Below are 26,016 nucleotides of genomic sequence, written 5' to 3'. Positions count from 1 at the left end.
TCTGTCTTTCTAGCTAATCAACATGCAATCCTAGGTTGTTACACAACTCCTTGTCCAGATTCCCAATTGTATACTTCTCCTCTTTTTAAAACTATTYCCACCTAATTGGAGTGAACCTTGAAGCAACTGCTGGTGCATTTATCTTAGCATTTTAGAGCTTTTGAAGCCAATCTCCATTTATCATACATCTTGGTTCATATTGTGGAACCATGTCAGAGTGAACAAATTGGATTCCTGCCTCACCTGCTTTTTTTTTTTTTTTTTTTTTTCCCATAATAAACTGCAATCAGAATTAGGTATTTACAATCTAGTAATCAAGCACAAGGTTAATGTAAGCTAAGTATCCTATAGCTACATATGGTTAGCAGTTAGCTATGTGGAAAATTGCTAGTAATTTTTTGTGAGGTGCAATGTTCCTTAGAATTAATAAACTTTCCAGCTTAAGTATGGTTTACTTTCATGAAGTGCTGCAGAGACTAAATTTACTTAAATACCTGACCAACACTTAATAATACTAAGCAGCAGTTTTACAACAGTTCTGCTGTCTTTGATGTTGTCTTCTGGAGTGATGTGTTTATGCAAAACTGCAAGTAAGTTATCTCTATGAGCCCTACTTGAAAAAAAAAMCTCCAGATTTGTTCTGGAGATGGTTTGAGTATCTCTTTTCAAGTGTGTGTTGATGGATTAAGGGAGAATGCAGGCAGGCCTTAGCTGTCAATTGCCTGTTATCAAAAGAGCCTTGACTAAAAATGGAATATTTCTCAGAGCTGCAAGTGAATACTGGATTAAAGACACATATRTGCTGTCGTTTTTATACCTTTTGCACTTAGCACTCATCCAGGTAACTTTTTCTGAATGCATTACTGCTTTTTCCTTCAATCACTGAGTTTTGACTCTCAACCTTTGAATATTTTGCTGTATGTGAAAAGGAGAGAACTGATAAGGAGCATCCATGTCAATGGATATATGAGAGTAATAACAGTGAACTTGAGCAATACCCAAAATTTTATTGTATAGTGCAAATTCGTTTTGGTAGCCTGTCTCACATCTGCTGCTATAAATCAGAAGGAAGATGACTTATGTTCCCTGATCTGAAATTTGCCCAACACTGCAGTTATTTTTCTAGAGGTCTGTCCCTTTTGTATCTTACAGTGCTCCGTGTGCCTTTCATCGTTCTGAGAACCTGGGGAAATAGTATTTCTCTATACTAGGTGGTATAGTAAGTGCTTATAATACTAAGCACTGAAATTAAATTTTTATGGTAGGACCATATTTGTTCTTAGGGTCTTCTGTGGAGATGAATGTGGTCAAAGGTTAATTTCCCAGATTATCCCAGATATTCACAGCAGAGCAAGAAATTGCAGAATATGAGTTTATTTTTCTACAAGAAATTCTTTGGCTTCACTAAGTCACCAAGTCACATACTACAGTGTAGTACACATCAGTGGCTACTCTAAATTATTTTTATGCAGCAACTGTTTTTGATCATTTCTCTTCAGCTGTACTTGAGGAAAAGTGGAAAATGGCAGATACAAGATGACAGTATGGGTGGGTGGAAAAACATCATACCTTTTTCTATTTCTTATCTATATAAGTAGTGGTACTAGGTGAGTGGGAAAAAGCTTTGCAAATTCACAGATTTGGTTCTGATGTGAATTTAGAAAAGTTTGTGTAACTGAAACCAATTTACATCTGTTGGTGTGGAAATTTTGCAGGAAGATCTATGGAAGTCGCTTCCCAACAGGGCTCTTTTGTGACCTCATCCTCATTGGAAATATTGCATTATTGGATTTTCACCTAATCACTGAACCTAGATGCTAGAGATCATGTCACTGAAACATCCAATCTTCTGAAAGCCCAGGATTGTTTCTGGTAGTGTATTTTCTAACATATTTGCCTACTTCAAATTTATTTATTTATTTTTAAATTCTGTCCAACTAAGAAACATAGGTAGATGTTAGCAGCAGGAAATCTAAATTTCCTAGTTTCATTTTCCTCTTCATTACTGCATCACCCTAATTAGTTGTTTTCTATTTTCCATTGTTGTTGCTGCTCTTCAAATATCATAAATGACAATTTATTCCATGGCCACTACACAGCCTAGTAGAGTGTCGTCATCCCTGTTACCCTTTCTTCACTGAAGCCAATTTCTGTGGCCTCAGATCCACATTCCGATTATTTTTCTGATGCTTGGGTTTCTGGTTGCCACAAAACCTAAATAGTGCCATATATCAAAATAAAAATATCAAAGAAACACTTCTGAAAATTACTTCAGCACTTTTAGATTTTTGAAGTGAAAGTCTGAGACAGATCCTACTTGTCTCAACATTCATCTGCCCCTGTCAAGGAATAAAAGGCCTTTTACTGCTTGACTCTTGAACAAATATGAAATTTTAATGCCTCTGAGCCATGACTAAAGTTCATCCAGGCATGATCTAGTCTTAGACAATAGTTAAAAGCTTAAAACACTTTCATTTTATTAGATTTCACTTCTCTACATTTTAGGGGTATGGTTCCCCTTTCTTCTAATTGTTTGCCTAAGTAGTGCTGAGCAGAATGAAAGGTTTTATGCATGGAGAACATCATGAGGAGTGCTATGGCTTGACCTGGAAGATTAATCCTGCCAAATATTAGTTCAAGTGAAACCTGCTTCAAGTGTACTCAGGGATAAGTTTTATTGCACCTTGATGGAATTTCAAAGATCCTAAAATGCGTATGATGACCTTATATACAGCAATTCCAAACATATTGAACAACCTTAGGTGTCTCAGCTAGCAACTTGCAGGGCTAAACAAATTTTGATTACTTGAGTGTCACATCTGGCCACAAATGGGTATGCAATGTGGAAGGTCAGGGCCAAAACAAAAGCTTCACACTTTGTAAGGTTGTGTATGGTTTTAGGGATATATCAAGAAATTTCCAATTTTCTAACATTTYTGTAGTTTGAGATAAAGACAATGCTTTCCAAAGACTTAATTCCATTAAGTAATTGGTGTGTGTTTTCCAGCTGAATGATATTTTGGCATGAGGACATCAAGTTGAATGTGCAGGATGTACGTTAACATTCAGGCTGCTGATATTGTGGGTTTTTTGAGTCCTTGCACTTCCATTGTTAAGGTTAATGGGATAATATCATTTGCTCTGAAAYGAGAAAAGTCTGGAACCAGCATTCATAAAAGTATTGTATTTAAAAACTTGTAGAGTTTTTTGTTTGTTTGTTTTGCTCATAGTGAGATATTCAATATTCAAATAACGATTTGTTTTTATATTTCATTCTTACAGAGTATTTAGTGCACATTATTGACCAAATAGCTATAACAAGGAATTTTTTTTTTAAGGTCAGTTGTTCATGAGAACAAACCTGCTCTTTCATTTGTACTGTCCTAGCTCTGAAATATTGGTCTGGATTTAGAATTATTTTGCCCTGCTGCAAACTGGAGAGGAATGTTATAGTTGGAWATTAAAGCTCGGAAATTTGACATTGATAATGGAAAAGCGGATAGAAATAGATCAGGATATGACATCTAGAAAGTACTTATTTTCAATGTAAGCCTGACACTTGTGGTTTGCAAAAGCAGTTGTGYATCGCAGGGCTTTGATGCGCGCGTGGTGAGGAGGTGAGACGGCATCAGGCGCGGGGACAGACGTCCACCTGGATGTGCTTTGCAGTGCTCAGCGGGTGCCCACATTAAGTGGCATTCCTGTGTGAATGTCCTGTGTGAATGTCCTGCAGCCCCAGGAAGGGGCAGGTTCCCCGAGCTGACAGACCAGCTCTAACAAAGCAGTGAGTGGTGTATAAATAAGCATAACACTTACATGGCAGGTGAAAGATGGATGGAGTACTTAGAAGAAGGCTCTTGGGGACTCAGTGTGGTGTGCAAGATTGGAAAACCTATCCTGAGTATGTACTTTGTACTGGGAGAAACAGGTGAGGCCCCCAAGGACTGCCAGACACCAAGTGATATATTAATGGTTCCTTAGCCACAGCACCTTTGTGAGTGACTATCGGAGGTTCCCTGGCTATTGAGGTTTCTTCTTCTATAAATGTATTGCCATCATGTAGGTGCCTAGCTGAGAAAACACATCTGATTTCTATAACAGAACTATTAGAAGTGTTCTTACTATTTGGGGTTGTTAAAGGTTACATATTTTGAAATAGCTGTTCTCCTATATGTTGGACAAGCACTTCAGTATGTTTTCACTGCAAAGTTTCAACCACATGTGATCTYCCTAGGTCATATGGCAAAAAAAGGTACTTCAGGAAACTTCAGTTCTAGAAAGCCCTGTGGAAACCATGAAAATTTTCCCTTCATTATTGCTAGCCCCATAGGCAGACAGCTGGGTCAAATGTTGGGATGCCTAAAAATTGTGGATATGCTCCTCAGAGGTAATGAACACATGAATTATCTGCAGGATGGGTATGTAAACAGTGGCAATGGAAAGACTTTCAGTATTTCTTTCACAGCAGACTCCCACTTAGGGAACATAGTTCGTGACAACCTGGCAGTCCCAGCTTATTTCTGCTTTAGGGATACAGCTTCATTCATTTACATTTGCAAGTCCATTTCCACCAAGGAAAACATCTGGAAACTTATTTTGTTAGTGTTTAATATGAAAGCTGAGTCACTATAAAGTAAAATAAAATGACAGCTTTTCATATGACATTCTTGTCACCAAAATAATGTAACTCATGCGCAGTGGGGGACATTTCTGTTCTTTTTTTCACATTCGCTTGCATTTTAATAATTTGTTTATAATTAGATTTGTCCGTGTTTTCTGTAAGCATAAAACTTAAGTGTTAAAAATAGTACTTGTATTAATCTAAAACAGGAAAAAATTGTGCAAAACCAGTGACTTCTAACGCCACAGCTAGCAATACATAAGTAGTAATCCTGTGTGAAAAGAGAAACAGCAGTCAGTATTTCAGGCCATTGCCCTAATAAAACCAGCCTGTTTCTGCAGCACCTTCCAGGTGATCAGCGCGGAGATGTCAGGGCTATACATTAAAGTTCTGCCGCAGCTGGAGACGGGCTCTTTGATCCCCGAGCCAGTGCTTTGAGCGGAGCCGCAGCCAGGACCGTGGTGGGGACGAGCCAGCGCTCCTCGCCAACCAGCTCTGCTCAAATACTTCTGCATGGTGAGGGTCTACACATTCAAAACCATCCCAAACGTGGCTTTGCTGTCACATTTCAGTTCTTGGGGAAAAGGTGAATAAACACATCTGAAAAATAAATTGATTTTTGTCACCAGTAAGGGCAGATGCTCTGCCACATTTCCAGACTGGTGGCGCAAGAGGTCGTCAGGGAGCTGTGCTCAAGTGTCTGAGACACAGGGCCTGATTTTTGAGTGCCCATAAAGCCCCTGAAGTCAGAGTCAAGTCTGCAAGCTTGAAAAAAACAGAGAATTTATGTACTTAATTACAAACTTGTGGGCTTACATTTTTGCATAGCTTGGCCTGAGTTATAAATCTTTGTTCTCTTAATCTCCTTATTATTCRTTCTAATACTTTCTTCTGCACAAGAGTTAAAGAACTGGTTCCTTGCTGGAATATAGTCTGTGATTAGAAGGAAAGTGCCTTCTCTTACTCTTTCATTATTTTCCAATACATCTGATGAAAACATTTCAGATTTATATAGACGTATTTAGCAGCTGTCTCATTTTTACCTAGACTGTGAGGTATGAGTTGAATTTAGTGTTTTTTCTCCTAGAATATGTAAGTRTTTGGCGATTAGACAATGGCAAAGGCGTTTCAGCTCTCACAAATGTTTTTCATTGTTTAATATTTTTGGATTATTTATTTTCTTTTTGTTTTGTGTGCTATATTATGGCTGATTTAGCAGCAATGAAACTTTCATTTTTATTTTGTAGTGTAAGTACAAGAGGGCAGTAAAATAACAACATGGAAATTTTAATTTAAATAACTAAGGTCAGATATCAACTCAGTTATTTGAATTTGAAAGACTATTTAGGAAATTAAGTGGCCTAAATCATTAGTCATTGGTACACCCTGGCTACAAAACAATTTGCAGAGCAGCTCCTCGGGGAGAAAGATGGTGAGTCCAAGAGATAGGTGAACATGCTTTCAGAAGGTGCCTGAGAGGAGAGCACTGTAGCAGATATATTCTGTGCCAGTAAAATGAACTACTAAAGGAATCCTGGAAACTTATCCTGGAAGCCTGATGAAGTCTTATCATTTTTATACTCACTTCTGAAGTTGTCTTAAACTGCCACAAAAATAGATTACTGGTGCAGAAAATTAACGAGTGTGGTTACTCATGCAACAGTCGAAGAAAAGCTGACAAACGAGGGCTTGGACTGTTTAAAGACATCTGCTAAGGATGTCAGTAATGCAAAAGGTGTAAAGGACAAGAATGAAATTTACAGCTAGACCAAAGGAGGGACATTGGAGGCCGTAGAAGCACATTCTGGAAAGGTAATAGAGTGTTGAACTTAAGAGTTAAAACAAAAAAGGCATGTGGCCAACTCCCCACTTCCCCAAATGCATACAAACCCTGTACATGTCAGTATACCAACATAAGATGTGTAAAGGAAAATATAGGTGACCTGAAATTCTTGGCACAGAAAGAGATCTTGACAAAGCGGCCATTACAGAGGAATGCTGGAATGACAAAAATCAATGGGAGAGTGTAATACCTGGCTATAAAGTGAACAGGAAGGACAGATTAGGTCATAGAGCTGAGGGAGCAGTATTAGGGCTACACTGGTGAGCCTTCTGATCAGGAAACGGATATTGAGTCCAAAATGTTGAAGGAGATCAAAGTATCAGCTAAGCCTAATGAGGCAGTAATAATGGGTGACTTCAACTACCTTCAGCTGGTCAAATGTCACAGTGGGATAAGGCAGAAGGGAAGCAATTCCTCATCCCGTGGAGCGATTGCCTTTGTGGGACAGGCCGTTCTAGAGTGCACAAGCTGAAGGGCAATTCTCGACTTCAGTGAGCACAGCAATGCAGGTGAGAAATGCTGATGTACTATATGAAGACAGGCCTTTTACGATTAAAGCCATGGCTACTGTCTAACTTAAACTCAGCAGTGAAGTGCCAACACCCAGGAATTTGTTTACAGGACTGCTCTAAGATTGGAAGATTTTAAAACTCTATTTAGGCAAAAGATACCAAGTAAAAATTATGTGAATTAAATCTTAAGAATCAATATGGAATCCAACTGACATATTCTGTAATACAACAACACATAGGCTCAGCAACCAAAGGAGCAGGAAGACAATAAGTATTTGAATATAATTACAAGGTTCAGGCTATTTTTTGAACCAATGATATATGCATCAGGAATTTAAAAATGTGCTCATGAGGATGTCAATAAAAAGAAATAATGCCTACATGTGCGTGAAAAGCATGTGAAGCTGTGGCATAAGAACTTTGATCTAAATTGTCAACTCAGTCCAACAGAAGGAAAGAAAAAAACTTACMAGCATAAGTAATGACTGCAAGACAGTCATTTGGACCATCGGACTAGTAGAAATTGGTTATTGAGTATAAGGACATTGCTGTGAACTGTAGTTTTCTGTAGGTGGATTCAATTAGCATCATAGATCCAATGCTAGGGGGATAAGGAGCTATATATACATACTGGTATGTCAGAATAGGAGGAGCAAGAGAAAGAGAATAATTGAGAAGCAGCCAGAAACAAAAGCAGATTTCACTCATTCAAAAAATATGTAAAGAACTTTAATTATGTTAAAGTTAGATGCTGCTCCAGCATGATACGGCGAGACACTTCAAACACAAGAGGCGGATGCAAGAGGTAAAGTGGTGACAGATGTGATTCATCAATACAATACCTGCATGCCTCCTCATATGGTGGAGAGAATATATTGYCTTGCTGATGTGAGCACATCACATTAGAAACTATGTTTGGAAATAGATGAATAAAGTTATTAGAAATAGAAAACTAGAAACTTTCTTATGCACCATGACTTGAAAATATTAGAAATATTGTATTCGAAGGGGGGCATATAATGCTGATATGCAAAACATTTTTTTTTCTTGACACTATTCTAAGAATACAAGCCCAAGCAGAACCAGACRTTGAACACAAGATATCTTTGATATCCATTTCAAATTTCAAGTGAGCTAGGATCTTATTATTCGGAAGGTTTTTAGAATGTGGGATACTAATATGGCATTCTTTRCACAACATGCATTGTTGCTTGTTTAGTGGATGATTATGGTCATAGCTCTCTGTTCAGCATATACAAGAAAAACAACATTATTATTTTCTTGTGGTTTTGGAGGCACTAGTGGTAATTACACTTACAAACAGCCAGCTATCTTGTGGCTACAGAAATATGGAAAAGATGGTTGCATCATTTCCTTTGTGGCCCTGAAAATCCCTTCTGCTAAATTTTAGATGATAATGTGAGAGTGCCATCTGTGCAAGTGTGGATTTGGGATGTAGGGAGACTTTTAAAAGAAAGCAAGTAGAATGCACTGAAAACCTTGATAGTAGGTCTGAGGGAAGTTACATTGCCATGGATAATCAGTTACATGCATAAGCACCTAAGCTTACAGTTGCAAGGAACTGATAAGATATAAAATAAACCTTATCATAATTACAGAATTTGCCATGTGTTTACTAGGTGGCCAAACACCCTGTTATCTGTGTGGAAAAATAGAAGCTGTGTTTCTGATACTCTTCTACCTGCCCTTTGTACCACTATCTCAGTCATAAAATATTTTGGGTGTAGTGTAGGTAAGAGAGCTACTCTTTTTGGAAGGATGAGAGGAAGGTAAATGCTTGTTAATGAACAGCGTGCTTTTATTATTAATTGCTGATTACTGTTAATTTACTGTGAAATTCACTCTTCATCAACTGTGCTTTAAATATATATATATATATATATATATATATATACACATACACACACACACACACACACACGTATCCCAAAAGAAACCACTATTGCATTAATGGTCTGTGTGCCTTATTGTCTTAAGGAGTAATAATGCAGTCATAGCAGTTTAAATTTTTTTGTTTGTTTGTTTTGGTTTTTTTTTTGTTGAATTATCTATGAAAGTCAAAAGTATCCTCCAGTACTGTATGTACTATATGATCTTGTAAAGGAGGTGTTTTTAACTCCCAAGAGGTAAAAGCCCATATTTTAATCTAAATTTTGAACTTTACAAGTCATTTGCCTGAAGACCAAATTTTCTATAACCATATTCTATCTTATTTCATAATTAAATTTATTTTATACTTATTTTCTGCCTTATATGTCAATTTTTAATTGAGCAATAAAAATGTATTAAAATAACATGCTTGCTAGTAACACAGATATTAATGCAGAAAACTAATGTCAATTGAAGTAATTATTTTGAACAAGGTGAGAATAAAAGAAATAACTAGATTTAGTATTTGATTCTCCTTATGAAAGCAGATAGTTAAGGGATTTTAACTCTGCCTGTTATAAATATTTTGGCTACTTTTTAACTTGTAGTTAATAACATGGGGGAAAATGGCAAGATTAATCTTTAAGGTATTATATCTGGATTGCTTTGAGCTTCATAGCAGCTGATGTAAGTATCCCTCACAGTTGTTCTCATGACAAGCTAAGAGGAAACAATGAAACAACTGAGAATACACATGATGAAATGTATTAAATTACGCTTGCTTTACATTACACAAATAAAATAGTAATATCTTTGCCTAAAATTTGTATGGGATTACTTTCCTGTAACGTTGGGAAAATACTATCGGAATAAAACTGTAATTAAATTCTTTTATTCTCTGATGCTAAAATAAAAAAATCATATTATTTGTTCTCTTTCTTGTAGTTTGAGTAATCATGCAATAATCTATACTTGCTAAGTAACATTAAAATGTACTAGCTTCCATTATTTTTATCCACCACTAAACAATACTTTCATTTCTTAGCATGGGCAAGTCTGATACTGTCCACATACGCAAGTCCATCCCAAAGTGGAGTTATAGAAATTGATGATAGAATTATATGTGTGTGTATATATACACAGAGGAGCAGGAAAAAAAAATGTAGCAAAAATGTAGATGGGAGGAACTGTGCTAACACAAGATACAATTAAGAGAAGTCCTATCTTCTACTGAAGTCTAAAATATGCAGAGATTTTTTGACTATTTCCTGTTTTATAACTTCTTTTCTTTAAAATAAGACTTTTACTTTAGAGTACTAAGAGTAAAGAGGAAAGTCATAAATGGTTATAACTGAACAGAAAAAAAGAAGGCTTGCTTTAAAATATCGCAGGGGAACAAGATAGTGCTGTCATTGACAATAAGCTTAAAAATAGTGCAATAAGGTTTTTGTTTTATTAACCTGTAGACAGAAAAAAGAGATTTCTACTTTAATTTAGAAGATATATTTTGAGTAGAATGAAATAGCATAAGGTTATTACTGGAAGACAGCAGATTCTACTTCTGGTTCCCATACAATGATTTAATTCTAATGAGTGTAGAATACTACCCAAACTCTAATCTGAGTCACAAAATATCCAAAGGTAATAGATAATGCGGTAATAGAAAATTTTTAGCCTGGAAAGTAAATTATATGGGGAAAAACCTCTTTAAACAACTAAATGGGCAACTGATGGCCATCATCTTTATATCATGTTTTTGATTGATTAATTTCTTATCTTGAGCTATGGTGAATACAAAGGCGATAGAGAGCTCCACCACATCAGAAGGGTTATGGTCATTTGTGGGGTGAAAGCTAACGAAGAAGGCATTCAATTCCCATCGCAATATTTCTCCAAACTTTGTCTTTGATGATAATGAATGTAATTGTTGCCTTCTCCAAAAGGTTAGAGTATAATGGTCATATGTGTTTCCTTCAGTACTCTTATAACACACAGAAAGATGAGTCAGTGAAGATTTATTCTTTTCTTTCCTTTTTTTTTCTGGTTCTTTTTTGAAAATCCTAATAATAGAACACATAAAATAAGAAATTACAAGGTTCTTTGAAACAATGATGATATGGGGAAAAAAATTAATCTGTGCCTGATTGCTTGGGGGTTAATTATAAGCATTGAATCTGTCCAGAGATAAGATGGACTTGAACATACTAGTATAAAATTAATAACTGTGGAAAATAAACATAAGAGGAATTTCAGTACATTGGACAAAACAATGTATCTGAGAAGAAAAATAAACACCATTCTTACATGAAGATAGAACTGAAATTCGATTGTATCTTCAGGAATTATTTTAAAAAGAAAACAGAAGATAAGGATGCTCAAGTTGTTTCTTAGCTCTTTAATGAAAGAAAAAAGGAGAATGTAATCTTGCATCTCTGGAGGATCTTAGGAGATTTGGAGAATCTGAGATTTGATATGCAGATTAGTCTACACTATCAGCATAAGTCTACTTATGCTGATGCCGCTAAGTCATGAATACTGTGGAAACTTGATTAGTTCTTAGAGAATCTATATCTCTTTAACCAAATCTTGCCACTTTTATGCACAGCCTTTTGTTTGTCATCTGAAGAAGTGCATAGCACCTCAATGTCCTATTGGTTTCCAGTTCTGATATGCATATATTCTTGCATGCGAGCGGTAATTAACTAATAGTTGAATAATTAATAAAATAGACAAGAGAGTTCCATTGTAAGTTATGAATATAACTTATTTTATCCATAAATAAGTTATGGATAAAGAAAGACAGAGTTTCAAGACTGAGTAAGAGCATAACTGGAAAGGTTCTAAACATGAGTTAAGACAAGCAATTATATTTTCCTATTCTGTCATTTGGAAGAAAAATTTTGAATGTCCCAGTTGAATGTCTACCAAACTTGTCTTCGTTCTAAAAGAGAAATAGAACAAATGATTTGGTACAGCAAATCATTAGTTATTAGACCAGTGAATAGACTTTCCTCCATCAGTATCTTTTATCAGAAATATCTGAATTTCTAAATGTCAGTTAAATAGACTCACCCCAAAAGCCAAGAGAAAGCTGACCTGACCTTTTGACACCACCTGTTCAGGAATGGGATTTTCTTAAGCATGCTCTTCTGTACAGATAAAAGGTTCATAAAATCTGACCTGCAAAGAATGGTTAAAGGAATTAGATTTGTTTAGTCTAGAAAAGAGCAGACTGAGGGAGGATGTGATTACAATCTTCCAGAATGTAAAAGAATGTTATAAAGATGCTAGTGATCAGTTTTCTCTGTCCAATTGGGGAAAAGACAAGAAGAAGGATGTTTAATATAAAGGAAAGATGTTTAGATTATGTATTAGGAGAAGAATTTCTAATGATAAGAATAGAAAATGTGGACAAAAGCTACATAGGAAAATTGTCTTATCATTTACAGGAAGTTTTCAAGAATAATATGACCAATGCCTGTYATTAATAGTTTGGATAGCTACTCTTCTTCATGATGCTAGATGATTAGGTAGGTACGATAGGTAATGGCTTTTGAGTCATTTTCTCCTCTTCTATTTCTGTAACTGTTACAATTGGCAAGGTTTTCTAATTTCAGGCATTTGGAAATAAAAATAATTAGCTAATGGGCAGCTTTTGATCTGTATATGATACTTCAGCAAAAGAAAACAAAACAAAACAAAAAAACAGATTATGTGATAAAGATAACAGTGTCAGATAGATGAGGGAATAATTAGATAAAGGAACCAAAAAAATGCATATTGACTTTGGATCCAGAATTAGGAGGAGCACAGCTCACTAAGAATAGCAATGAATTAGCTTTTGCTCTGTTACTTCAGAATGTTACGTTATACATTTGTTTTCTGCATGAGGATAAGAAAAAAAAAAGGGGGGGGATTTGTGATAAATAATCATCCAACAGATATATCCAGTGTTGAGTTATGGCAAACGCATTGAAAAGAACAAAAATAACATCAAAATCATGCTGTCTTTACCAAATGTTCATAAAAGCTAGTAGGAAAATGCTGCATACTATGATCCATTGCGTGTTCAAAACCATTTGAAGTAACAGTGAAGAAAATCAGAGAACATAAGCTAAGCTAAATCTTGAAAATCATATTGCAGATTAAAAATGAAAGTGAGCGAAGATTTCAGCTCTTGTTCCATATTGGTACCAGTTGTCTGTTTGTGGTTTGAAAGCGTCACATGCTTGTAGCTTAATTGTGCTTGATGTTGACTGGGGAGCTTAGAGATATGGTAAATGTGTAAAGGCATCTATTTATATGCATAAGTAGGGAGTAGGCATTAAACATCAGGATGTTCATTTTGCAAAGAAAGCAAATTATTTATCATGTTATTTTTAAAAATAAAGTTTTCTTGCTTTCCTCTTATATGTAAAATCTGGTTATACTTTTGGCTTACCTATTTTACTTTTATTTTGTAGGTGCTGCACAATGGACTTATCATGGAAATGAATCATCCAACAGCTGGGAAGATAGCTGTTCCAGGTTAGATATTTATTTTAATGGAGCTTGAAACTAAATGCTGAATGACCTCCTGAGTAGTTCTGGAATTCAGCTGAGGAYATGACACATCTTCACTTCTCAGTCAAATGAACAAAAGTTTAACCAGGAAGACATTTGWGCTCATATTCATTCTGGTAGCAAAAAAATGGGTTAAAATGTGCATAGGAATAGCTTCTGCTTTTCATCGGTCAGTTATCACAAAACATGAACATGGATTTGATAATATTTGTCAACTCCCACTGATAAAATATATTGCTGCTAAATCATCTATATGAATATGTGTATCTGTTTTTGATTTAGGCCTGTTTTGAAAGTTACACTGACTTCTTCTAGGGACATTTCTGATGTAAAAATAGAAAAAGAAGAAAGAGAAGGGAAGTGAAGGATTCTTCACCAGTATTTTTTTTTTTTAATGAAATGACACAAAGTTCTGCAGTGATRTAGCTTCTTAAGTAGCTGTTTTGACTTTCTGAAGAACATAGAAGTAATAAACCAGTCTCGCCTCTTTTAATGCTTAAAGTGGGTCAGGGTTTAGAACTGATGTAGCTTTACTTGAGGTCAGTGATAAAATGGAGGTATGTTTGTCCAGAGCCATTATGAAAATTCTCATTTAGARCCTCCCATTTGGCTCTGTTTTGACCACTGAGCCATACCTAAGTCTCTCTAAACTATTTGGTCAACTTTTTTTTCTGCCTCTTTATGCTTTTCTCCCTCCCTAGCCACATGTAGAATTATTTCCTCCTGCATTCAGAGCACCATGTCGTTTTTATTTTTAAAACATCTTCTCCTTACATAGTGACTTTCTGTGCCAAATTCCACCCTCTGACACAGCATCCAGTTGTCATCAATTTCGGTTGACTTGAGCACATGTAGTGGTAAGAAGAATTTGACCCTTAAAATTTATCTTAATTTGCACATCCTGGAATCACACTGGGATGCAGAAAGAATTATTTGAAAGAAATCAATCCCAGATTAGATCATGTCTTTTCCCATAAAAAGAGGGGGTGTTTTGTGTGCGTGTATGTGTGTGCCTTTTTATCACAGTTTGCATTCCACATTTGGTCTCACCAGGCTTGGAAGTTTGGGTAACTGGATTCAGAAATGCTTCTCTGATTGAGATGCACATATCTGGAAATAGCARTCCCTAGGTTTTAGCTTGTAACAAAAAAAGTAATCCTGGTTTGCTTATCCAAAGGGGAAACTAACAAGGGTAGTGATTTAATTCTTTTCAAAAAAAGTGGGTAGAAAAGCCTTGCAGATGGCAGAAAAAGTGTGTAAGGTTTCCGTGTTGCATACAATGTATAATCTATCTTGGAGAAAGCAAATACTCCTTAAGGGGATAGGTTAAACTGCAAGAAGAGGAAGGAGATGAAAGGAATGTTCTAATGTCTGTCAGCAGCGATAGAGAGTATTGGCAAGAGAGTGAGTTTTTACATAGGTAAAGCACAGTACTTCCCAAATCCTTAGTTATTTTTTATTTTATTAAAACTCCAAACCAGTGACACTGCACTGAACTGAAATAAATCATTTTAATCTCTTATGRTTTGCCATTTAGATGGGCTTCTATGAAGAGCTTGTTGTATTGAAGCAGATGGCTGAAATGATTATTAGACATTTGAGCAGGAAAAGGAGAATTCCTTTCTTTCCTAGCATGGAAAGATAGGGATGGGAGAGCCAAAGGAGTGCAGGTTGAAGGATATTCATTCAGTGTGAGCAGAACGGACCTATTGGTAGAAAAGGACTACATTACTCTGTCCCAAAATCAGAGTGCGTAAAGAGTTTGGCTACTGTTTGTGATAAGGGAAGTATCCTGGACTTGTCCTTGTCAAAGATGTATCTGGAGAGTACAGGGGGAAGCATATGGAGAAGACCTCCAGCAGATCCAGAACATCTTCTCAGTGCTCATTGAACAAGTAACAACTTAATTTCAGTGTGACTATATTCAAATATTAGGTACAGAACAGCTTTTTTAAGCTCTCAGTTTCTGGCTTRGCGTTCCTAAATAAAGACATTAATGTCAATGTTGGAAATGAATGTTGAACAGAGAAGAAATGTCTGTGTGAAGGCACCATGGAATCTATGATCCCAAGATAAACTGGCTGGCTGTTATTTCTTCTCCATATAAGCCAGATTTTAACGTATCTTTTAGTAATTGAATTGGACATTACACTTGAGGCTCTTGACAGAGGTCAGACTTTGCGTTGCCAAGTTGCAAGCGCAGCGACATACATTTACTGAGTGTGAGCTTGTTGGCAGATTTCAGCCCCAAAGATCACGGTTAGCTTCTGCCTCTGTTATATTGATTTGGACTAGTCCTTTCTACAGGCATAACCCACCTGGGAAGTGGGTTCCAATCTCTGTATGAATCTTCACTTGTAGATTCTGCCACTGCTGATATTCTGAGGGAGTTCTTCATCGACTTTAATGTTGTCTACRTTTTTAACATTGAACTTGTTGATTCATATCCCCACTCTTCCCTCAAACATGTTTTGAATACCCCCTATGCATCTACTGATTTTGTTTTCTTACACACTTTGTTAATACTTTCTTTTTTACTCATGTGCATGTGAGTTTGTGTATGTGTGTGTGTGTATATATATATATTTTTTTTTTTCTTTTAAATTCCCAACCTTAAACATACTATGTGCCAATGACTGAAGGTAGGCAGACCCTAAAGTACCCCATGATACTGGAATTGGAGAGGTTACATTCTGACATATATATTTCATATATACCTATATATTTCTATTCCTTTTTTTTTCTTTCAAAATGTGTGTGCCTTGGTATTGATATTAGGAGAAATACTAACAGTATTTTGGTTTTCTTTTGCTTCTAGTATTCACTAGAACTTGTCTTTGCATGTGTACACTGCTGTTACTAAGACAGTTGTTAGACTCAAGGGCATCTGTGAAAAAGGGGGAATTCGTTCAATCTGACTGAAGTSTGACTATATGAAAGACTATAAGACCACTTCTAATAAAAGCATACTTCTCTGGGAGATGATTTGTATAATTTTTCTGCATATTTCATTCAGCCTGTTCATGTCATGTAAAGATTCTAGAGCTGACCTTGGACACGGTGGCTTGGCCACAGTGTGTTGTGCAATACTGAGAGAACACCTTGGTCAAGCTGCAGAAGGATGGCACAGGGCTGCACTCACCATTCTTTGCAGGACTAACCCATCAACTTGCAGGACCATGAGGCTGCTCTGGCTCTGATCATTAGTTCAGGGAAGCAAGGGCCCCCACAGTGGTTGGGGACTGGAGCCTCTCCATGAGGAGAGGCTGAGGACCTAGGGCTTGTTAAGCCTGAAGAAGGGATGGTTTCTCATAGCAATCCTCCAGGGTTGATAGGAAGGGCACTGAGGAGAAATAGACAGACGCATCATAATGTTGCCTGGTGGGAGGATGAGAGACCATGGACATAAATTGAAACAAGACAGCAGTGAGAGAGCACCTTGAGAGCGGTGAGGTAGTGAAGCAGGTTGCTCAGAGAGGTTGAACTGGCTCGGTCCTTAGGACACTCTCAAGAAAGTGCTGGATAAAGCTCTGAGCAACCTGGTCTGAGCTCAGGGCTGACCCAGCTTTGAGCAGGAGAAGGTTGGATGGGAGAAYTTCTGAGGTCTCTTCCAACTTGGCTCATGTCATGATTCTGTGATTAACTTCAGCATTTCCTCTCTCATCTCTATTCCGCTTAGCCCTTTTAGTGGAGATCTGGAAGAGGAACAGCACGTTTTTAAGAAAATGAGAAATGTAGACCACAAAAAGTACTTTTGAGGGCAAGAAAATGATAGGGGAGCAATGTTTTATAGAGCACCAGATTGCAGATGGTGCTGAATGGTGCAGAGACAGTACAGTTAAGTGAAGGGACAAAATTTCAAGAAGCTTCAGCATCTGGAATAATCCTGAACTCCTCTGCCAAAGAGTAATGGACTTTTCCAAACAGCAGGAGCATGTGGGTTTCCGGGAACCACTGAGTAATTCATTCTGAATTGCAATGTGGAGTATAATGGATAGCTATCCATTTCAATTTTATAGAAAAAGCTAATGGCTATGATGCAATCTTGCCCAAGCCTTTCCCATTATCATATATTTTATGTCTGGTTTAGAAAACTGAAAAATATTCCTAATATTTGCATTATCGAGCATCACTGCTAACTTTTAAAAGTTGCCTGCTGTGTTTTTTAGTCAAAAAATTGTTTGTAATGTGAAAAAATTGTGCATTSCTTTTTTCTTAACATACCAAATGTCATAGAATTTGCTTTATTAATTGCTTAATTACTAGCAGGAAACCTTTGTGAACTAAACCCCACTTCTGACCCCTTCTGAAGCTTAACAAATTGAGACTTGGACACAGGCCTACACTTTGGAATCATCTCTAATCAAATAGGAAACAATGTATCTGTGGAAACCAGATAAAACACCTATTCCAGACAAAATGACTATTCTTAGCTTTGATTGTGTTCCTATTCATGTTCTTCTCATCCCCGTTTCCTGAGTTGGTAAACACTATTTCTGTCCCTTGGCCCATGATCTGCACTGTGTACCTTGCTATTACTCAGAAAGGGCAATGTCATACCTGCCCTYGTGACTTCCTTCAGTGCTGTGAGACAAAGTGTTTGGGGGACTGATCCAAGCCCAGGATTCTTCTTTGGCATAGTTTTCTTGGACTGAATTCAGGCAATCTATGTTAATTAATCAACCTGCTCAAGAGAACTGTCTCTTTTTCCGATCTTCTCCTGTCACTGTATATTACAAATATACTACTGAAACAGGAAAGAATTTTTTTTTCAGAGATAGGCTTTTCCTGTTGCATGATTCATTAAATGGTGTCATGGTTCCATGGAGACCAATTGCTATCAATCTCTTAAAGGAATGGTTTTGAGTCTTTGAGGCAAGAAATCTAGTAAGACTTCCTTACTGTACTGAGATTTAGGACTTCTTCCTAAATCTCAGACAAAGCATTTAACTGACCTTCCTAATCATTTGTTGCTATTCTGATCTTAATTAATATTTGAAAAACATTTTAAGTTCTTAGGGAAGGAATTTCAGATAAAAATATATTTATATTTATTATGTATGTATTTATACTTATTTTTGCTATGTACAGGGAAGGCTAATTTTAGAGGTGAAAACAACAGAGGGGTTTCAATATGTTTGCTCAGTGTATTTCAATACATGGAGCATATATTGCTGTTAAATATACATACCATCCGTTTTTGTTCATTTACTGTGAGTCAAGTGGGGAAGCTTCAGGAGGACGAGATACATGTCAGAAAAAGGCATCCTCCTGCATTAGGGGAGTATGCAGGAAATTAAGGATGTCTGTAGTACAATCCATCGTTTCCTGCAGCTAGGAGATCCCACAATACAGGAAAAACAACAACAAAATAAAAAATCCCTTTTATTTATTTATTTATTTTTTGCACAAACCTCTGCCTGAACTTCTGATCCTGTCTGCTTCTCATCAGGCATTTTTCTCATATGTGTATGTGTGTGTGCATGCATGTGCATGGCTGATGTTGATTGAAAAATTTTAATTTCACTTCACTATTTATGGTACATTGGAGACAAATAGCTTCACCGGCATTACCGTTACCTCATTCGCCTTTTTTAGTCATCAAGGCTGACTGTTTATGTCTTTTACATTCACAGAGCTGATTTCAATTTTGAGGAATTCAGGACCATTACAGGAACTCAGTAGAAATGATGTATGACAGCTCACTTAGCTATCCTCAAACTATTTAAATAAATAARTATATAAACAATGTATTGGTACTGATTGCAAAAGCAGAAAAGAGATGGTGGGAATAGCAAGGAATACGCTAAGCCTCAGGATTATGTAGAACAGGCTTTTGCATTTTTTAAAATGTAGATATCTTAATTTCTAATCTTTTAAGATACCATTTAAAKCAGAACATTAATTACAAACCCTTATCTATATATTTCATACTTTGCATATTATTTCTCTTCTGCCATATGTTTCCAGAGTATTTTTCTGATGGATATTTTAAAATTTGTTTTTAGTTCTTAGAGTGRTTTTAGTGCCACAGGTAGTCCTTTAAAAGTTACAACTTTAAAGGGGAAAAGCGGACTTTCTCTTTGCTGTTTCTGTGAGCTTAGTTATTCAGGGACACTGGGAAATGGTCCCTCTTTAATCCAGCAGTCYTGGATTAACTGCACGTGTGTCCTGCTGTCATTCCCATGCCGAATGGTACAAGCAGCCCCATGGCGTTAGTCAGACACTGCCTCTTTCTGACTCGTGTTAAGTAGGATCTCAGCTGGGATTTCCTCCCTGTGGACCCCAGGATTTTGTAGTCTCTCTCTGCRTTGTGTGTGTACGTGGCAAGCAAAGGTGTTTGTCTTGTAGACAAAGTTTCTTTCCAGGAGCTGCCACTGACATATTGGGAGGCAAAATAAAAATATTTCAGTGGACAAGTAAGGATGTATGTCAACTCTGTATGTAATGTAATTAAGCAAAATTTTGGGTGAAGTTTGGCTGAATAATAGTCAGTGATTATATACCTACATTTTCTTTTCCTCCATGTGTACTAACGCATGCTATGATTTGCTTAAAATTAGATGCAGTAGATTCTTCTGGAGGGGAAATGTAAGATACTCTTACATATGAAAAGATATTTTTTGAAGTACTATTTGGACATCTAAAGAAAGTCRTTGATTTCCCACCAGTGATGACAGTCATAGAATCCAGTTTTATTTAGAAACAAAATAATTATTTCTCTGTTCAAATGTGTTTCTCACTTTTTTTTCTGTATAAGTAACAGCAACGCAGAAAGTACTTGTTTGCCCCTCACTCTGTAACAAGCACAGCCAGGTGCTCACACAGTTCAGGGTGTGTGATTGTAAAGATATATCTGCATGCCTCGGGTGCGTTGTAAAACAGCCAAATTACTTCAACACCCATAAATTGTCAGTATATCTTTATGATCTTTAATAATTATTGGATAAAAAAAGGAATCCACTGTCAGCTAAAAAGTTTGGCTTCATTAAATGTAAAAATATGTTTTAAACATTTAGACAATTTTACTTAATCCCTAGGATACTGAGTATTTTAATCTACATTTGTATTTCTGACATGTCTTCTCGACCCAAGCCCTGTATATGTGAGCCCAGATTGAGAAATTCTGTGGTCAACACTGGCCATTAGACCATACAGTTTGACTTTCACCCATTTATTCCTTTCAGGTATGTTTGGACTAAAGTGAGTCTTATTCAGAAAGGTGACAGTTCTAAATTAAAGTTCTCAAGAGACAGAAAACTTCATCAAACCTGTGCCAGTTTCTTCAAATGGCTAATCCAGATCATTATTAAAAATCCATGCCCTATTTCTAATCCGAATTTACCTTTTTTTTTTTTTTTTAATTCAACAGGTTTTTCATGTCTTTCTCCCATATGTTACAGCTTCAAATACATTTATTTTCTCCTGTTAAAAGCACTTACATGATAGAAATCGCACCTAGACTCCTTGATAAAYTATGCAGGGTGATGTGACCAGGTAGTGTGTGTAAACAGAGTACCCTGTACTCTGTAAGTAATATGTGTAAGCACCTTTGTAATCCTGTCTCTTCTGCAGTCTATAAACTGCACCTTTACAGGAAAAAAATTGCAGGTGTATACAGAATATTAATGGAGTGATATATTTTACTATAGAAAGCAATTGATATTAGAAGATGTAGAACAAAAAGAATCTTAGGAGTCTATGTATTCAGAATAGTAGAAAATATGGAGGCCTGGGACAGAGAGCAGAGTCACTGCTTTCCCTATGGTTCAMCTATATGCATCTAAGTGCATGTAATTGTTTTTCTTTTTGTTTTCACATCAGAAGCTGATTTAAAAACTTTGCTTTAAAAATTATAAGCTATAAAAATCTCAGCAGGATCAACCTGCACCGTGCATTCACCACAGCTATCCRTGTGGACTCAGGGACATAAAGAGCAGATCTGGAACAGAGTCTCCTCCAGTTTCCTTTTGCTGTCTTTAGTCTAGTCTACCTGAATTTGGTTTAGTAATCTATTTTTCTTTAGTCTGTAGTAGATAGTCTCCTTGAATTGTTTATATTATTAGCTTTAGATGGACAGATGAACATAAAAAAAAATCATCCTTTCTAAACATGCATTTCACTCTTGATCTCCATTATTTCCTTCTTGAACTCTATTTCAAGCCCAAGTCCTAAGGTGAAAAGACCTGCACTGTCTCTCACCACATTTCCTTGTAAATGACAGCAAGCACATTGGCTGCACTCTTTGGAGGAGCCTCCAATCCTGCTAAAGTATCTTTCTGGCAGAGATGGAGAGGGTTAAACCAAAATAAAGTTATCTTGAAATAATTTAATTGAGCCAGTCAGTAATAATCCAGTCAAAACTCAGCCTCACAAACAACTTATTTAACAGGCTCAAAATTACTTCCTGACCTAARACATTAATTTCTTAGCTTCTTGCTTCAAGTATTTAGCAAGGGCTTTAAAGAAAAGAAGAGAGGAAMGGAAATAATTCAGTTGTGGAGAGAAAAATCGCCTTCAAAATCCTTCTTGAAAAGAAGCCAGGTTCTCCCTTCCACTTGAAGTCTGATAAAGTGCCCTCACCTGTGACTGGCACAGTAGGGCTTCTCGCTGTTGCTGAAACAGAAGCACCAGGGGCTGAATTGAAGGTTCCTACAAAGTTTTCTGTCCCTGGGGTGAACAGTCCTKTCACTTCTACCCAACTCAGCCAGAGGAACAAGTGCTTTTGGTGCCATGCCCCTTCCAGGCATGAGGTAACAGAGTTGAGGGYGCTTTCATAAGCACCAAGACCTACAAAATTCTTGCTGTTCTTCCACTGAAATACTGTAATACCATGATGGGATGGTACTCTTGTGTACTCCTTTACCCTTTTATATTTTTTTTTGTAATCTTTTAGATGAATTTGACTCAGCTGTACTGCTTTACAAGGCTCCTGTCTGACTATGGGCAAGCCACTTGGTCTGGAAGTTATTTTTTGGATGAAGAACTGAGAAATATAAAGATAACAGAACTTGCATGCAGAGGATAAATACGTTCAGGGTTGCTCGCTCAAACTCTAAAAATTTCTGTGCAGTTTTTGGAAGAAGGACTTGGGTAGAAGTGAGGGGCAAAATAAGGCTTATGGATACAAGATTTACAGGTCAATTGAGGGGAGGCTACTATCAATATATAACATGTACCCATTATGGTTTAGTATATTTATATATATTTAGCCCTTTATCCATATCTCCTGAAGTTGGATGTATTTAACAGTTATCTCAATTGCTGCAAACTTACAATTATTTTTGCTGCACTTGTTTGTACTTCCCATAGCTATTTCTGGTAATGTTCCGTCCATAAACGATTTTCATGTCGCATCAAAATCTCAAAATAARAAATAAATAAATAAATAAATAAAGTATTGCCTAGCTTAGAGGTATGAGGTATCTGCATAGGCAGTAAAAATTGCATTGATCTATTTATCTGTCATGCTGCATTTCAAACTCATGTCTAATTTGCTTTCCAATTTCTTCCTGAAGAGTGTGTTGGTRTGACTGTTCCCAGATCTCTCATTCCATCTGAGTGTCTGTGTTTCAAATTAGTTTTCTTCAGATATATATTTTTTTCTCCTGTATGAGTAGAAATKAGACCAATTGGAAAGCAAGTCTTTCATGCTTCTTGTCTCACGAGATCCCATTACATGGTCGGTGCAGGCAGAGTTTGGGCCAAGCAACATCTTTGCCTATTCCAGAGCTAATGTTTGGTGTTAGGGTACCTCTTTACTCCAGCAGATCTGCTTTGCAAAAATCCCTGCTTTAGAACAAGCGGAGTGATTTGAGTCTGAGACTTACATGTTCCAAAAGTAAGTCTCTAAATGTTCATCATTCATAAATTATTGTCCTTTTACCCCCTGTGGTTCTACTAACTGGTCTGAAGTTCTTTTGGCATGTGGGATTATGGGCACTTTTTTTCTTTTTCCAAATTTTGTGTGAGTCTATCTGAAACTTTTTTTTTTKATTTTTATTTGGCTAAATATGCTCCAAATTTGGTTTAAATTTGCAAGGTTTTTTTTGGCAAATAAAATAAGCTTGTCTTTCATTCACTGTGTGCAAAAGGCTTAATCCAAGACAGAGCAGACGTGACCTATTCTAATCCAAGGTATCTTGAAAACATCAGGCACTGGGGCAAGACTATTAGAAAAATCTTCCCTCTGCACAGTCTGTTAAGGTTTGGAACAGTGTCCCCAGAGATGACGTAGAATCCCCATTTCTTTGGCTGTCTGAAGCTGGACTGATTATAGCAGTAAATAAAAACAGTTTAACCTTATAAAAAGCATATAAATCATTCTATTAAAAAGGATTGGTGACTTATTGAATTTTAAAATTTGGTGCCAGTTTATTGCTTTAAATTAAACTGTTTAGAGATTGTGCCTATGGCTGGCCAATAAAACATGATATTGATTTCTCTGTAAGCCGAATGTGCCTCGTGGGTTTTGCACTGTCTGAAGAGATGAAATGAGGCAGAGGCTTTCAGATTAGAACAAGGTTTTTAATATTCTTTGCAAGCTGTTTTTAGAAACATAACGAGGAACATAAAAGCAGGCACACTGTGAAGTGAGACAGTATGATTTAAAAACAAATGTGTAGCAAACAAGTTCAGTTGATCATGCAAAAATACCTCATTCCGGTTTTGCAATCCTAGCTTGCGCATGCTGAAATCACAACTGTGTTCACACATCTGCTGTTTCCAGTCCACCAACACATACGTATTTACACCAGCTTGCATCAATTCATAGCAAATTACAGGATTAATGCAAAAAAATTAAGGTGCATTAGAGTGATTTGTGTAGTATGGACTATGAGATTAGATTTCTATATGAGTAAATCTTTGCTAAAAAAGCACTTGCTCTAGGTTGCTGAATTATATTCAGTAATTATTCGCTTTCTCAAAGATCTGTGAAGCAGAATTTTATCCTGGAGTTGAGTGATTCTCTATTTATCCAGGTTTAGTTCTGGTGATACCATTCAGCCATTTCTCTGTATCTTTGTTGCATGTATGTTGCCTTTTTTCATTGTGACCTGCTTTGAACCCCTTAAGGCTGCTAATTTGGTCGGTGAACTGGTCCCCCTGGAAAATATTCCCTTTAAATACTGAAAAGGTCATGTGATGGGGGMAGGTTTAAAACATGAGGTTTCATATGAGGCGAATCGTTAGCTTTCAAGCCTCTCTCCTCAACCAGAGCCTATCCATCATTTGGGCTCCCACCACAAACCTACATCATCTTCCCTGCTYCTTGAACCTGGTACAAGGTGCTGAGATGCTAAAGAGAAACAGCTGTGTGGGAATGGGAGCAGTATCAGCACTACGACAGGGGAATAGGTTGTACTGATAGCAAAGGAATTAATATAGGACCTGTAGAGCACACTCTTCCACTGCAGGAGAGCGTCAGACATTACTAAGGTTCTCTGCTCATCTTAGGCAAGTGCAAAATAAAACAGCATTGAATAAGYGACTCAGGTTCACAGCAGCTGATCCAGTGTTAGGATAAGAGAACCAAAATTTGTCCTGAAGGGCCACACTGATGGGAAAACATGGAGAAGGAGTTGAGGAAGGAGGCGACAGGAAGAGACTGCGATGAAATGCAGCCTTGCAGGCATGAGATGGTGCAGAGTTCCCTTCTGTAAATTGACCCTGGTCACCGGTTCATCAAACTAATACTCTGAGGCCGTAACTGGAAATACTTGTTAAGTTTCGGTTCTGGTTAAGGTTCAGTGAATACTGCAAAATAACAGGTCAGGTTGAATTCCAGGCTAGGAGAACATAGTGATTTGAAACTCTTTGGTTTCATGTGTGGTTTATCTCTTGGGCTATAAGTTTTTCTGGAAGCATTTAGAATACTTCGGAAAAACAAACAGCTTGTTTGCAAAGGCAATCACTTCCCATGCAGTTCTATCAGATATTTCTCTAATGAAGTAGTGAGTTATGTGCTTGATCATGTGATTGCACCACTTACTATTTTGTATGTGCAAGCCAGGTGTTTATGTGGATAAATGAAGACTGTACAGTTCTGTGTTTCATTTGAGTGTGTCTGCATTTTAAAATCCAGCCTTCACCTCCCAGAAGGGAACACTTTAGGAATCAGTCAATTTGACAAAGGAGGCTCTTTGGCAAACATTCCATTTTTTATGTTTATTCATGCTAAGGGGAATAGAGAACCTAAAGATGAGGTAGATTCTCATGATGGAGGTGTATTTACCTTTGCTACCTTCCCAGATAGCTAGGTAAGGATTAGTGAAATGGAAATTTTAGTTCCTGACTTTGATTATACTCACAAATCAATGTCCTCATAAATTCAGTTTATGATTTATAGATATTTTAGCTCAAAAGCAAAATTTAATAGCCTGCCCTTCTACAACTTTTTTTTTTTTTTTTTTTTTTTTTTCCTGAGAGAAAATATCAGGTCTTGAAGTGTTCTTAGCTCCTCAGAGATTAATGTGCCCTGTTCTAGCTTTTACCAGCTCTAAAAGAATGTGGTAAGAATTGGTGGGTGAAGCACAACTTTGTTGGAGCTGCAGCGCAATGGGAGATACCATTCTGACCCAGCCTTC

At 36.8% G+C, this 26,016-nt stretch overlaps 1 protein-coding gene across 1 annotated transcript in view; it reads left to right on the top strand.

Moving 5' to 3' along the window:
* Positions 1-26,016, top strand: part of SUGCT (succinyl-CoA:glutarate-CoA transferase) — a 278,027-nt gene that overhangs the window by 215,049 nt on the left and 36,962 nt on the right. The window contains exon 12 of the mRNA XM_026035002.1: positions 13,330-13,393. Within this exon, the coding sequence (XP_025890787.1) occupies positions 13,330-13,393 (64 nt within the window). The remainder of the gene's footprint in view (positions 1-13,329; positions 13,394-26,016) is intronic.

This window comes from Nothoprocta perdicaria, unplaced genomic scaffold, assembly GCF_003342845.1.
Source record: "Nothoprocta perdicaria isolate Ctin4 unplaced genomic scaffold, notPer1 scaffold_154, whole genome shotgun sequence".
Classification (NCBI taxonomy): Eukaryota; Metazoa; Chordata; class Aves; order Tinamiformes; family Tinamidae; genus Nothoprocta; species Nothoprocta perdicaria.
This window is presented reverse-complemented; position numbering and strand designations above follow the sequence as displayed.